At 45.0% G+C, this 14,854-nt stretch overlaps 2 protein-coding genes across 4 annotated transcripts; one reads left to right on the top strand and one right to left on the bottom strand.

The window, feature by feature from the left end:
* Positions 1-118: 118 nt before the first annotated feature.
* LOC105065222 (olfactory receptor 2V2) lies at positions 119-1,066 on the bottom strand. Its single transcript, XM_010950287.3, has one exon. It carries the CDS (start codon positions 1,064-1,066, stop codon positions 119-121), a length of 948 nt encoding a protein of 315 aa, XP_010948589.2.
* A 10,950-nt stretch (positions 1,067-12,016) lies between these two features.
* On the top strand, positions 12,017-14,514 carry LOC105065223 (olfactory receptor 2V1). 3 transcript variants are annotated; one of them, XM_010950290.1, is made up of 2 exons: positions 12,017-12,026; positions 13,577-14,514. In XM_010950290.1, exons 1-2 carry the CDS (start codon positions 12,017-12,019, stop codon positions 14,512-14,514), a joined length of 948 nt encoding a protein of 315 aa, XP_010948592.1. The 3 variants fall into 3 exon arrangements, with proteins under 3 accessions (XP_010948592.1, XP_010948591.1, XP_010948590.1); XM_010950289.1 differs by lacking the exon at positions 12,017-12,026 and adding an exon at positions 12,540-12,549; XM_010950288.1 differs by lacking the exon at positions 12,017-12,026 and having other exon boundaries at positions 13,567-14,514.
* The last annotated feature ends 340 nt before the right edge of the window (positions 14,515-14,854 follow it).

Genomic DNA, 14,854 nt, shown 5'->3' with positions numbered 1-14,854 from the left:
ATTTTTGCATAAGCCTCATTATTAATGAGAAAAACTGAGGCTCACATAGAATAGATTGTTTACTTGACATCTCGAAGTCAAGAGGTTGGCAGAACCAGGCACAGGATACTCTGGCCCTTCAGTGCTGGTTGACAATTCTGCGACGGTCAAGCCCCTTCATCAGGGCTCCCATCACCTCCCGGTTCCTCAAGCTATAAATGAGGGGGTTGAACATAGGAGTAAGGACTGTGTAGAAGACAGAGACCACCTTGTCATGGCTTGGGGCCCGGTAGCACCTGGGCCTCAGGTAGATGAACATGGCTGCCCCATAGAAGAGGGACACAGCTGTCAGGTGGGAGGAACAGGTGGCCAGAGCCTTTTTATGGGCCTGAGCAGAGCGCATATGGAGCACAGCCCCCAGGATGCGAGCATAGGAGGCCACGATGATGGAAAAGGGCAGGAGCAGCATGAAGACGCAGCAAGCAAATATCACGTTCTCAAAAATGGACGTGTCCATACAGGCCAGCTTCAGCAGGGATAGCATCTCGCAAAAGAAGTGGTCCACCTCCCTCAAGCCGCAGTAGGGGAAGGTCATTACTACCACCATCTGGATCAAACCATCTATTATCCCAAAGGCCCAGGAGCTCCCAACGATCTGGAGACAGACCCTCTGACTCATGAGGTTGGGGTAGTGAAGAGGGTGGCTAATGGCCACATAGCGATCATAAGCCATGAGCCCCAGCAAGAGCCCTTCAGATCCCACAAGGCAGACGAAAAGGCCAATCTGTATGCCACAGCCCACAAAGGAGATGGACTTCCTGCCAGACAGGAAGTTGGCCGCCATCTTGGGCACATTGGTACAGACCAACACGAGGTCCATGAGGGAGAGCTGACTGAGGAAGAAGTACATGGGTGTATGAAGTCGAGGATCAACGTAGATGAGGAAGATGAGGAGGACATTCCCACAGAGGGCCACCGTGAAGACTACCATGACCGCTGAGAAGAGGACGAGATCAGTCTGGCTATGAGAAAAGATGCCCAAGAGGATGAAGCCATCTGTGGATGATTGGTTCAACCCTATCTCCATGGTTCAGCTGACACTCCTGGTCACCTGAGAACATGGACAAAAAGATACTGGATTGACTGACATATCTTTATTGACAGGACAATCACAAGGCCAATGGGGAAAAGAAATGATTGGTGCCCAGATCTCTTAAGAACAGTGAGGTCTTCAGTTGTGATGAGATTTTGAATATAACCCCAGGATCAGGACCTCAGCAGAAGTTGGCTGATAAACACGTAAGGTAGTGCCTGCTTACTAGGTCTTCCTGAGTAGAAATCAAAGTGCCTTCTTATAAAATCTTTCTGACTAACATATTCCACATGGCTTTCTGAACCATTTACTAACCACCTTATAAAACATCCAATTAAATTACTTGGGGCATGTCAGTGGAATGGGACTTCTCTTGAATCTGGTCAAGAATGTTTTTTTCTAAATATGTTACATGGAAGAGAACCAGAGACATGGCCCAGACAAAATTCAAACCAAGAAATAAAAGTCATGCATGTTAAAAAAGACAAAACTCCCTCAATAATAGTGACAATATCTGAACTCAAGGAAAATGAAAGAATAAATAATTATAAGGAACTAGGTAAAAAGTGCCACCATATTCTGACCACAACCCTTGCGCTCATGCCCTCACCAGGTGACCCTTGTCTTCATCCTCAAAGCCATTTCCAGCTTTTCGTTTTTTTCCTTCTTCTCTCTCTCATCAGCTTCCTTCGAATTTCATCTATCCCTTTATCCAAGCAGGGCTGTACAATCCAGGGCAGACATTTTCAAGCTGCTACCAGTAGCATAGCAGTGCAGAATTTCCTCCTTCAATTTATATTAGCTGTCTATTGTTTTGTTGCACATAGCTCCAAATTTACAGCGCGAAGTAAAATAGGAAACATTTATTATTTCCCAGTTTCTGTGCATCAGGAATGGTGGGGCAGCTTAGTTGCCTCTGGCTTCGTAGGTCTCACCTGAGGTTTCCATGAAGCTGTTGGCCAGGTTGCCAAGATCACGCATGTGGCTGTCAGGCTTTGCTCCTGTTCCACAGTGCAGCAGTTGACTTCCTCCAGGACGAGTGACCCAAGAGACAGTGATTGCACAAGCACCCTAGTAGAAGCTGGAGACTCATAATCTGATATTGGAAGTCACTTCCCATGAGTTGTGCTGAATTCTGTTTGTTGTAAGTGAGTCACTAAATCCAGCCCACATTTAATGGGAGAGGAAGACACAAAGGTAAAAATATCATGAATCAGAGGCCAGTGAGACCATCTTTGAGGCTGTCTAGCATTGCCTTTCCCGTTCCATCTCGAGTCTTGATCACTGATATAAATAGACTGGACTCAGATTAATTTTAACAAATGATCTTGTCATATGAGAAAGATGGTGATTTGCGATTTGCCTAGAAAATAAAAGACTCAAAGAAGTTGTCAGTCTGTCTGTCATCTGTTGAGAAGAGGCAGGGCTCTCTGCCTGGTTCTACTGACAGACAATGCCAAATTAATAAAAATAAACTTGTCTTTTGCATCCCACAGCACTCACATTCCTTTTTCTTTTGACCTCATAGTGATCCTGCGATGAAGGTACAGTGATCTTATTAAAACGGGCCATCTTGTACAGATGAAAAAGTGAGACTCTGAAGGGTTGGCTGGGTTGCCCAAGGTTACACAGTCAGTACCTGTGGAACCAAGACTTGCTAAGGGGCCTTTACAATCTAAGTTCCAGGTACCTTACATTAAATCAGGCTGTTGCTGTGCAAAAATATTCTTAGAAGGGCAAGTTACCTTATTCTCGAGAAATTCTCAGAGGCTTCGAATTCATTTTTCTCTAATTCTTGGCTCATTCTGCAGCCTTCTGATCCCTAATATGGACGCAGATATTGAAGATCTTTTTGCTCGAGAGCAGTTTTGGTTTACTGCTGGATATAGCTCTCAACATTATTCAGTTAATTAGACAAGGAAGCCATTAGACTGAGTGGCCTTTGTAGCCCATGAGGCAACCCCAAATCTAAGACTGTGAATGTCTCAAGGTTAAGACATAAAAAACCAAAGGACACCCAACCGCCAACAGCAACTAGGCTTTTCCAGTGAGTCAAATACTTCAGTACAACCCATCAAATAATTTCTTTGTGTTTCTTCTGCTTATTCTGTGTAAAAGGTTTTCTGCTGGTTCCTGTCAGTAGAGCACTCATGACCGCTTGTGGCTTGGCCCTGCCGGATCGGAACTGACTTTTGCTCAGATAAACTCTTAAAAGTCTTCATAGTTTATCTTTTGGCAAAATAGGTGAATACATGAATGTAGTTAAGTTCCCGTCTTGTGAGTTGGGTAGAATGAATAGGATTCTCTATGCCTAGATGATTTATTTCTGATCCTGTGGAACGCAGGGAAAAACCTCAGAGCGGTGACCCTGAGGCTGAGGTGGAGAAGCCAGAGAATCCATTCGCCCACCTCTCTTTCCAAATGACACCAAGATCTTCACTGGATTCCAGACACCCCTCCTAAGACCCAGCCCCACACTTCCAATTCCCTGCAGAATGTACGCAATTACATTCCTTTCTGACACCTCAAGTGGAAAACAACTAGGCATTAATTCTTATGTACACGCCCCAGAAAAGCAATATCTCCTCTTCTTTCCATATTTCTTTGAAATGATACTTAGGGCCCCAATTATTCAAGCTCAGAATCACCCATGCTGGGTATCAAAGCGCTCCAAATTAACTCTCCCTCCAGGTCCTGCAGATGTGCCCTTAATGGGGACACGTGCTTTTTTACAGCTGACCCTCTATTTCATCCTTCATATTACCACTGTATTCAGAGCATTCACTGCCAGCATTCATGCAGCGAATGACCTATTCACTCGTTCAATGAATGAGTTCACTTCTAGATCCCTTTCTATGAGGGGCAGTGCATGATAACATAATAAATATTTTCAAGTATTTTCAAATGACAAGTATGTTCTCTGCAAATACATGATAGTCATTTCTAGGAGACATTTACGAGGCATGTATCAGTCTACCTTATCTCACTGTAAAGTCAAAACAAGGAGACTCCGTGGAACATGCTCTTTGTGCAAAGACCCAGGGTGATTGCCTAAACTAGGATGGGTCTGCTCAGATCCATGACCCGGGAAGTGGGCCACTAAGTTCTGTCCGTAGACACGCCCAAGGAGATATGCCCAGGTGTCCTTGCCAACAATAATACCCAGGTGTAATCTGGTGGGGGTGGTGTTCTACAGGACCAGATTACTCTTCCTACAGCCTTAAATCCATCTTGGCTATATCAAAACTTAACCAACCAACTGAAAAAAACCAAGTGCCCCCAGACCTCATAGCAGGCATTTCCTTCTCCTGTGCTGAGGACGCTCAGCCTTACCTAGCATGTGCAGAGGCGCTCAGCTGCATGTACCTTCAAGGAGATGCACTACACACCCTTTCTTCCTTCCCCCAACCGCATACCATGCAGTTGGTTGATGACATTGATCTCTCCCTCTCCTGGATGGCTCCCTTGAACTCTGATTCTTGTATCCACTGTGTACTGTACTCAACATCTTTCTTGGATGTCCAGTGGGTTTCTCCTTCCCAAAGTGGTCAAACTGAACCCTTGGTCTCTCCTGGAAAACACACAACTACTCTCCCCTCTACTCAGCTCAGGTAATGAAAGACTGTTCAGTTGCCCAAGGAACAACACGCAGTGTATTCTTGACTCCTTCTCCCGCACACATCCCAACGTTAGAAACTCCTCCTGGCTCTTCCTCCAACATATATTCTCCCCCCGACCACTTCTCACTCCTGCTCGCCCCACCTGGCCACATCATCGCTGCTCCCTTACATGAAGGCAATGACCCCTGACCAGACTTGCCTTCCTCCCCATTCTTTGCTTGCCAGTTTTTTGTCACACAGCACTCTTGAAGAATAAAGCAAGATTTTTAACATCTGGTTGGCCCCCCCACCACTACCTAGATCTTTCTCATTCTGCTCTCCCTGCAACTGTCTCCACTCAAGTCTCACTGGCTTCCCTTCTGTGCCTCCCACAGAGCAGGCAGACATAAGGCTTGTTCTTCCCTCCACATGGAATGGCTCTACCCAGATATGTCCCACCCTCTTCCCTCATCTCCCGCCCACCTTCTCAGCCAGGCCTTTGTCAGCATCTATTTAGAGCTGAAGTTCTTCTGTCCTCCTCATTCCTTCCCTGCCTTATGTGTCTTACTGTATTCAACATCATTGGGCACGCTATACTTAATGCATACAGATTTGTTATACTTCTAATCTTCCAAGTAGAACCTACATTCCTGGATGTTAGTTTTGCTCACGGTGGGATCCTAGGCTCTTAGGACAGTGCTGGGCACATACTTCGTTCTCAGCGAATATTTATTGAATTATTAATTGTGTTATGAAAAACAACTCAAGAAATTATTCTGGCATCTCGCGTCCTCCTTTCTTGCTTTGTAACAGCATTCTTTTCTCTGGGTGTTTAGTTAATAGCTTCATTTTTCTTCCTAGAAATGACACCATAAAGGAAGCCATCTTTTGGGGACAAAGTGACTCTATGCTCTACGTCTGCCTTTCTTCCCTGCACCTTTATCGGCACCTCTCCCCACTCACCCTTTGTCTTCCTGCTTTAGAAAACTCTTCAGCCTAGGAACCCATCGCTGTGCCGCCTAATCCAGACAGAGGGAAGGAAGAAAGACATAGGTCAATGGGACAGTAAAATAAGAAAAAGGGAAAAGTGGGTCAAAGGAAGAGGACTAGAAGAGTGAGAAGAGACACAACACTGGAAGGTATATACCCACCCCCTCATGCCCCCAAAAGAAAAAAAAAGCTAATAGAGGCAGAAAATAGAAGAAAGATAAAATGCTGATAAAGACAAATGAGAGATGACTCGCAATCAGTATTAGAAACTTCCAAGAGGAGAGAACGGGGTGACAGGAAAAACACCTCACTCACTTTTAAGTGGGTTCCCTGGGGAAAAACAAATTCAGCAGATACCCCATGGAGGAGATTCCAGAACCAAAATCATTTTATTGTCCTTCCCTGTGTTTGTATTTACTGGGTCAGAGAGGACGAGGAGGAGCCCCCCAGCTCTTACCTCCTTCCTCAGCCCCCACCAACCTCTCAGCCAGGTTGTAATGTCCAAGTCGCCCTCAGCCTCCCTGTGACACTCTAGCTCAGACAGCGGGGCTCAGACAGACAAAAGCCTTCTCTCAGCAAAAATAGAAAAGGAAAGGAAAGGGAAAAAAAAAAGGGGGGAGGAAGGAGAAAGTGGACTTAGTCAAGGAGATGGTGGTGGGTAGATGAGGACAGAACCAGGATCCGTGTGTCTGAGCCCACCTCTCATGCCCATCCATCTTCTGTGGGCTGCCTCTCAGCCTGGGCTGCAGACCCATCTCCCACTGGCCATGCAGGTACTTAACACTGAACCTGAGTGAGGAAGATAAAGCCGTGAAGTCCCAGGGGAGCCCACAAACTCCAGCCCTGGAGCAGGAGCTCCCAAGCTTACAATTAAAGAAACCCAAACAGGGAGCCTGGGGACAGGACCAGGAGCCGGGCCAGTGGGACAGCGTGAGGAAACGTGGTCATAAGAGGGGCACAGGGCAGCCAGGGCACAGGAAGGGGGGGCAAGTTTCCTAGTGCTTTACCTCCCACCACGGACACAGTCCAATGGTTCCCCAGCTACCTCCAGGGTCTACATGGCGTCTGTACCCGTGACTGCCCCAGTGGGCCCTCCTGCACTACGCCGTTCACACGTGTGAAGTCAGCCTACATCTAATGGGGCCCTATGACACGCAGGGCACCGGGTGAGATGCTGCACTTGACTCGAAGGTGGGAACTGAGCACAATCCTGGCTCTCCTAGTGGGAGGGAAGGAAGAGCACTTACCTTTGAGAGAGTCAGATGGTGGCATGGGAGCTGCGTGTCGTCCCAAACCCTGTCAGATGTTTATCTAAGCTCAGTGCCCTTCACAGTTTGCTGTGGACAGTTACTTATCATACCTTGGGTATATAATCATGCGTAACACCCCCTTTCACTTTCAAGGGTGTCCCAGGTTAGATGATAAATCTTATGGTTACTCTACTTACTGGCTTTATGTCCTATAGAATCTAGTCAATTTTCTCACTGGTCATGACGGTGGCAATTCTTTAGCCAAATGACTAAGTGGCCAGACTTACTTGTTTCTTCTAGATCTTTATATTTTTAGGTGTCCGTAGTATAAGCTCTGACAATGGTTTTTTTGTTTGTTTTTACTCTAAACTCTTTCTCAGATAGATTGCTCATGTCCTTACCACTTATTTTTTCTTCTGGGATTTTTATCTTGTGCATTGGCCTGGGAAATATTCCTCTGCCACCTCCTACTGTCTACCTTTCTATTTGTATTTTTAGGTAGGTTAGTTATGTTTCTTGACCTTGGAGGGGTGGCTCTCTGTGGGAGAGGTCCTATGCATCCTGGCGGTGCTCTCCTCTCTTGTCCAGCTGGCCCCAGGGTAGAGCCTGGCCTGTGTTTGTGGATTCCTTCCACAAGCTTTGGGAGTATTGTTTTCTTATTTTTGGTATCTGCCCCTGGGTGGATGAGGCTGGACTAGAGGCTTATGCAGATTTTCTGGCAGGAAGAGTCAGTGCCTGCCCACTGCTGGGTGGAGCTGGATCCTGGCCCTCTGGTGGGTAGGGCCATGCCGAGAGGTGGCTATGGGCTCAGGAAGTCTGCTGATGGGTGGGGCTGTGTTACGTTGTTTGGCCTGAGGCTTCCCAGCACTTAAGCCTACATGCTGCTGAGTGGGGCCAGGTCTTGGTGCTAATGATCCAAGGAGGAGATCAGCCTCCAGGAAAGCTCATGTAGACAAAACACGAACCAAATTTCGGCCGCCCAATACATCCCCAGGAGACCTTCCAAAACCAGTAGGCAGATCTGGCCCTGGATATTAGCCTACCTGAAAGCTGGTCTTGATTAGCTCAGTGGGATGAGACTTATACCTGAAACTGCCCAGACAGCTCTGGGATCAGCCTGACCTCTGTCAAAGGTGGGGAAGGATTTTCCAGGAGTGAAGGTGGTCCTAGCCAAACATACGGACGTTTCTTGGTTGTATGCAATCGAGTTTCACCCAATCACTATGTAGGTTAAATAAACAGTAAAGTAACAGACTTCACATGGCAGAACAGAATAACTTGACAGTTCTACAGACAATAGTCTGTAGGAGCTCACGGAGGCTTGAAGGGATGTGATCGGACCTTTGGAAGGTTAGAATTGTAGCTATGAGCTTTTGGTGGCTCTTTATAGAATAAAGATTCAGTAATAAAAGACAAAGCAGGCAGTGTAAGTTCCAATGGGAGGTTATCTTGAGCAAAAATGGGGAAGTGGAAAAACTTCAGGTACCTATAGGGAACGAGAATAGGTCGGTACGCTGGGGAGAATGACAGAGAAGGATGCTGAAACAGAAGAGCGTGAGGTAGTTGTAGAGATTTTCTTCAAAAGCCAGTTTGGTGTGTCTGGAACCAGCCTGATAAAAGACCTATTTTTCCCTAGGTCCCTGTATCTCACATCCTTGTGTTTTGCTGCCTCTCCTTTTGATCCCTCTTCTCTTAGCCCTCTGATCTAATCTCTCCTCTCCGTGCATCAGCCTCCAGCTGAAGGCTCCAAGAGCTTTGTATGGCAGTTGAAACATATTTTATTGCTATTGTGAAAATAAAATAAAGATCACTCATACAAATCAAAGAGTTAAAAGGAAAAGATAAATTGGTGATTTTGCCATTTGATTTCCAATGAATTGGCCATTTTGAAAATGGACCTGTTTCCATGGGACATAAGGCCAAAATTAAAGTGACTATTAAATTACCAGCAAACTTGGGACACACTTGAGAGTGAAAGGGACTGTATTCATGATTGCACTGGGAAGACAGGCACAATGACTCGATCTCAGGACTGTCCACAGCAAACTGTGAAGGGCATTGAGCTTACAGAAATGTCGGACAGGGTTTGGGATGACATGCAACTGCCATGCCACCATCTGACTCTCGAGAAGGTGCGTGCTTCCCATCGGGTTGTAGACTCCTCAGGTCCAGGATTGCGAGTCTCTACCTTTGATTCCAGCTTGACAGCTCACCCAGTGCTCTGTATATCATAGGGTCTCAATAAATGTAGATCAGCTTTACAGGGCAGGCAAAACCAGGTATGGACTGCTGGGCATACGGATAACCTATTGGGGCGGGGGAAGGTGTAGCTCAGTGATAGGTCCTGGGTTCAATCCCCAGTACCTCCTCCAAATATAAATAAATAATAAACCTAATTACCTCCCCCTCCAAAAAAAAAAAAAAAAAAAAGCAAAAAACAAAACGGGAAAATCTACTGGGGCAGCCAAGGTTGGAGACCCCATGGAGTCACTGGGAAGTGTGGAATGTGTCTGTGGTGGCAAGAAACCTGTCTCCCTTCCTGTGCCCTGGCTGCCCTGTAGCCCTCCCATGACCAGGTTTCCTCACGCTGTCCCACTGGCCCGGCTCCTGGTCCTGTCCCCAAGCTCCTTGTTTGGTTTTCTTTAATTGTAAGCTTGGGAGCTCCTGCTCCAGGGCTGGAGTTTGTGGGCTCCCCTGGGACTTCACAGTTTTAACTTCCTCACTCGGGTTCAGTGTTAAGTACTTCGTGGCCAGTGGGAGATGGTTCTGCAGCCTGGGCAGAGAGGCAGCCCATGGAAGATGGATGGGCATGAGAGGTGGTCTCAGATACACAGATCCTGGTTCTGTCCCCACCTGGCCACCACCATCTCCTTGACTAATTTCATTTTCTCCTACTGTTCTGCTAAGAAGAAGCTATTGTCTGCCTGAGCCCTGCTGTCTGAGCTAGAGGGTCCCAGGGAGGCTGAGGACCTGGACATTCACAGCCTGGCTGAGAGGTTGGTGGGGGCAGAGGAAGGAGGTAAGAGCTGGGGGGCTCCTCCTTGCCCGCTCTGACCCAGTAAGTACAAACAAGGGAAGGACAATAACAAGCTTTTGGTGCTGGAATCTCCTCCGCAGGGCATCTGCTGAATTTGTTTTCCTCCAGGGAACCCACTTAAAGGTGAGTGAGGTCTTCCCCCCGTCACCTTCTTCCCTTCTCTTTGCAGTTTCTACTTGTGATTGCTGGTCAGTTCTAGTCTCTATTTTCGTCAGCATTTCTTCCCTGTTGTTGCCTGCCTCCTTCACTTTCCCCCCCTTTTTTTTGAGGGTGGATGGTGGGCATATAGCTTTTAGTGTTATGTGTCTTTCCTTTCTTCTAGTCTTTCTCATTTGATCCACTTCTCTATTTTTCTTCCTTTAATATCTCATTGTCCTTTTCATTTCTTTCCCCCCTCTGTTTGGACTGGGGGCCTTAGCACTGAGTTCCTGGGTTGAAGAGTGATCTACAGCAGGAAGACAAAGGATGAGTGGATGTGTGGGCAGAGGTGCAGGTGAAGAGGCAGGAAAGAGAGGGCAGATATGGGTCATCTTGTCCCCAAAAGTATATTTATACATAATTTGTTTTTTTTTTAAATTAAATTATAGTCAGTTTACAGTGCTGTGTCAATTTCTGGTGTACAGCACAATGCTTCAGTCATACATGAACATACATATATTCATTTTCATATTCTTTTTCAGCGTAAGCTACTACAAGATATTGAATATAGTTTTCTGTGCTATACAGGATAAACTTGTTTATCTATTTTATATATACCTGTCAGTATCTGCAAATCTCCAACCCCCAGTTTATCCCTTCCCACCCCCTACCCCTCTGGTAACCTTAAGTTTGTTCTCTACGTCTGTGAGTCTGTTTCTGAGGGAGGAATGTAGCAGTGACCTAGTACATTAAGGTCAAGAAGAAGGGCTCTAGCAACTAAAGGGGGAGGCTATCCACTTTCAGAAAATGGAAACTGAAGCCATGTATGACTTCATCATGATTATTTTGTTCAATCAGCACATATGTACTGCGGTTATACTATGAACCAGGCAACCATTCTTGGGACTGCCAACGTCATGGTGGCTACTACATGGTGCTCTCCCATTCCAGCGGGATGAGACAGACGATAAAAATTTTGTAAATGTAAGCATATGTGTGTTAGATGGTAAGTGCTGTGGAGAAAGCAAGAACAGGGAAGGGCTTGAGAATGCAAGCCATTTATAATTGTAATGACTTTCACAGAAGGCATTTCTCTTTTTAAATTGAAGTAAAGTCAATTTATAGTGTGTCAATTTCTGGGGTACAGCATAATATTTCAGTCATACATATACATACATATATTCGTTTTCATATTCTTTTTCATTATAGGTTACTACAAGATATTGAGTATCGTTTCCTGTGCTATACAGAAGAAACTTATTGCTTATTTATTTTATATGTGGCAGTTAATATTTGCAAATATTGAACTCCCAATTTATTCCTTCCCACCCTCTTTCTCTCCAGTAACCATAAACTTGTTTACTATGTCTGTGAGTCTGTTTCTGTTTTATAGGTAAGTTAACTAGTGCCTTTTTCCTTTTTTAAGATTCCACACATGAGTGATATCATATAGTATTTTGTGTACAGCACAATGTCACAGTCATGCACATATATACATATATTCCTTTTCAAATTGTTCTTCATTATGGGTTATTACAAGTTATTAAATATAGTTCCCTGTGCTATACAGAAGAAACATTTTTTAAAAATCTGTTTTTATAAATAGTGGCTAACGTTTGCAAATCTCAGACTCCCAAATTTATCCCTTCCCATCCCCTTTTTCCAATAACCATAAGATTGTTTACTCTGTGAGTCTGTTTCTGTTTTGTAGATGGGTTCATAGTGTCCTTTCCCCCCTCTTTTTTTTAGATTTCACATATAAGTGATATCATATGGTATTTTTACTTCTCTTTCTGGCTTACTTCACTTAGAATTACAATCTCTAGGTCCATCCATGTTGCTGCAAATGGCATTATTTTATTCTTTTTTACGGCTGAGTAGTATTCCATTGTATAAATATACCACAGCTTCTTTATCCAGTCATCTGTCAATGGACACTTGTTTCCATGTCTTGGCTATTGTAAATAGTGCCACTATGAACATTGGGGTGCATGTATCTTTTTCAATTAAGATTCCCTCTGGATATATGCCCAGGAGTGGGGGTGCTGGATCATATGATAAGTATGTTTTTAGTCTTTTGAGGAATCTTCATACTGTTTTTCACAATGGCTAGGCCAAACTACATTCCAGCCAACAGTGTAGGAGGGTTCCCTTTTTTCCACAGCCTCTCTAGCATTTATCATTTGTGGACTTTTGAATGATGGCCATTCTGGTGTGAGATGATACCTCATTGCAGTTTTGATTTGCATTTCTCTGGTAATTAGTGATATTGAGCATTTTATTCATGGGCCTATTGGCCATTTGTATGTCTTCACTGGAGAGTTGCTTGTTCAGGTCTTCTCACAGAAGGCATTTCTAAAGAGGGTGGCATTTGTGTAAAAATAAGAAGCAAGTGAGAAATGGAAATCTGAGGAAAGACCATCCCAAAGAGAAGACAATGCAAAGATCCAAAGATGGGGGTGTGTCCAGTTCATCCAAGGAAATTCAAGGAAGCACAGTGAGCTAAGGGGGCATGGTAGGAGTTGAGGTCAGAGGTATCGGGGGGGGGTGTGTGTGTGTGTGTATGTGTGTGTGTGTGTATATGTGTTTGTGTGTGTGTGTGTGTGTATATGTGTGTGTGTGTTTGCACGTGCATGTGTGTTGTGTAGGACTTTGTGTGCCACTGTAAGGATTTGGGCTTTATTTGGAGTAATTTGGGAAGCCACTGATGTACCTTCAGCAAGAGAATCACATCATATGACTCACATTTTAGCATAATCATTTGAACTGCTATGAGACTAGAGTCAAGAGATTCAAGGATAGAAGCCAGGAGACTGGGTAAGACCCTGTAACAGTCCATCTGAGAGAGGACGATGGGCTTGGACTAGAGCAGCTGCAGTGGGGATGAGCATTAATTGGATTCTGAGATATTCTGAATGTAGAGTCAAAAGGCTTTTCTGATTGTTGGGATCTAGGGAATAAAAGATATAGCAGAATTAAAAATGATTCTAAGATATTTGGTCTGAGCAAAACAAAGAACATCTCAAGTCTCCATTCTCTCTCCTATTCTAACACATATAAATAGTATCTCAGGGATAAAATGGTCCAAGTCCTGTTAGAGATAATTTATTGAGTCCATTTAATCCCCGCTGAAAAGAGTCAGTGCCATAAGGGAATGCCAATATTTTGCCTGTCGAAGAAAGCTTGTCCAGTAGTCCCGTGACACATAATATAACTCAGTTTCTATTCTTCTTGGTATGGATGCATGCAAATGTAGATATATGGTTCAGTTTTATGAGCTAGCAAAGATCCTATCATCTGTGTCATAGGAAAATGAAAGAGTATCTTCTTGTATGTTCCTAAGCATATATCGTTAAGCTCTCATGAATTACAAGAGATACAGCTGAATGAAGAAGAAGAATCCAAAGATAAATAAAGACATGTTACTCAGTCTCATAATTTCTCTGTCCATGTTCCTAGGTGACCGTGAATAAGTGAACCATGAGGATAGGGTTGAACCAATCGTCTCTAGATGGCTTTATCCTCTTGGGCATCTTTTCTCACAGCCAGACTGATCTCATCCTCTTCTCAGTGGTCATGATAGTCTTCACGGTGGCCCTCTGTGGGAATGTCCTCCTCATCTTCCTCATCTACGTTGATCCTCGACTTCATACACCCATGTACTTCTTCCTCAGTCAGCTCTCCCTCATGGACCTCGTGTTGGTCTGTGACATTGTTCCAAAGATGGCGGTCAACTTCCTGTCTGGCAGGAAGTCCATCTCCTTTGTGGGTTGTGGTATACAAATTGGCTTTTTTGTCTCTCTTGTGGGATCTGAAGGGCTCTTGCTGGGGCTCATGGCTTATGATCGCTATGTGGCCATTAGCCATCCACTTCACTATCCCATCCTCATGAGTCAGAGGGTCTGTCTCCAGATTGCTGGGAGCTCGTGGACTTTTGGGATAATAGATGGAATGATACAGATGGTGGGAGCCATGAGCTTACCCTACTGTGTCTCAAGGAATGTGGATCACTTCTTCTGCGAGGTGCCGGCTTTGCTGAAACTGGCCTGTGCAGACACATCCATTTTTGATACCCTGCTTTTTGCTTGCTGCGTCTTCATGCTGCTCCTGCCCTTTTCCATCATCGTGGCCTCCTATGCTCGCATCCTGGGGGCTGTGCTCCATATGCGCTCTGCTCAGGCCCGTAAAAAGGCTCTGGCCACCTGTTCCTCCCACCTGACAGCTGTGTCCCTCTTCTATGGGGCAGCCATGTTCATCTACCTGAGGCCCAGGCGCTACCGGGCCCCAAGCCATGACAAGGTGGTCTCTGTCTTCTACACAGTCCTTACTCCTATGCTCAACCCCCTCATTTATAGCTTGAGGAACCAGGAGGTGATGGGGTCCTTGAGAAAGAGGCTGGATGGTTGCAGGATTGGTGACCAGCACTGAATGCCAGGGCATCTGGTACCTGGTACGGCCACCTCCTGGTTGCATAATGTTGATAAGTCACTCACCCTTTGTGAGTGTCACTCCCTCATCAATAAATGGGAATCATGTGGTTTCACTGGTGTATACATCTATCAAAATTCATCAAAGTGTACATCTGAAATATGTGTAGTTTGCTGTACAGGAACCATACCACAGTAACGGTGTTTAAAAAAATAAATGGGAAAGATGATACCTGCCCTACCTCACAAGAATTTTTTTAGGAATCAATACATGTAAATCTAAAGCCCTGTGAAGAAGCAGTGCATTGTTATTATTGTGATTATCCATCGTTTATAAAGTC

The sequence above is a fragment of the Camelus bactrianus genome, chromosome 3 (genome assembly GCF_048773025.1).
Source record: "Camelus bactrianus isolate YW-2024 breed Bactrian camel chromosome 3, ASM4877302v1, whole genome shotgun sequence".
NCBI lineage: Eukaryota > Metazoa > Chordata > Mammalia > Artiodactyla > Camelidae > Camelus > Camelus bactrianus.
This window is presented reverse-complemented; position numbering and strand designations above follow the sequence as displayed.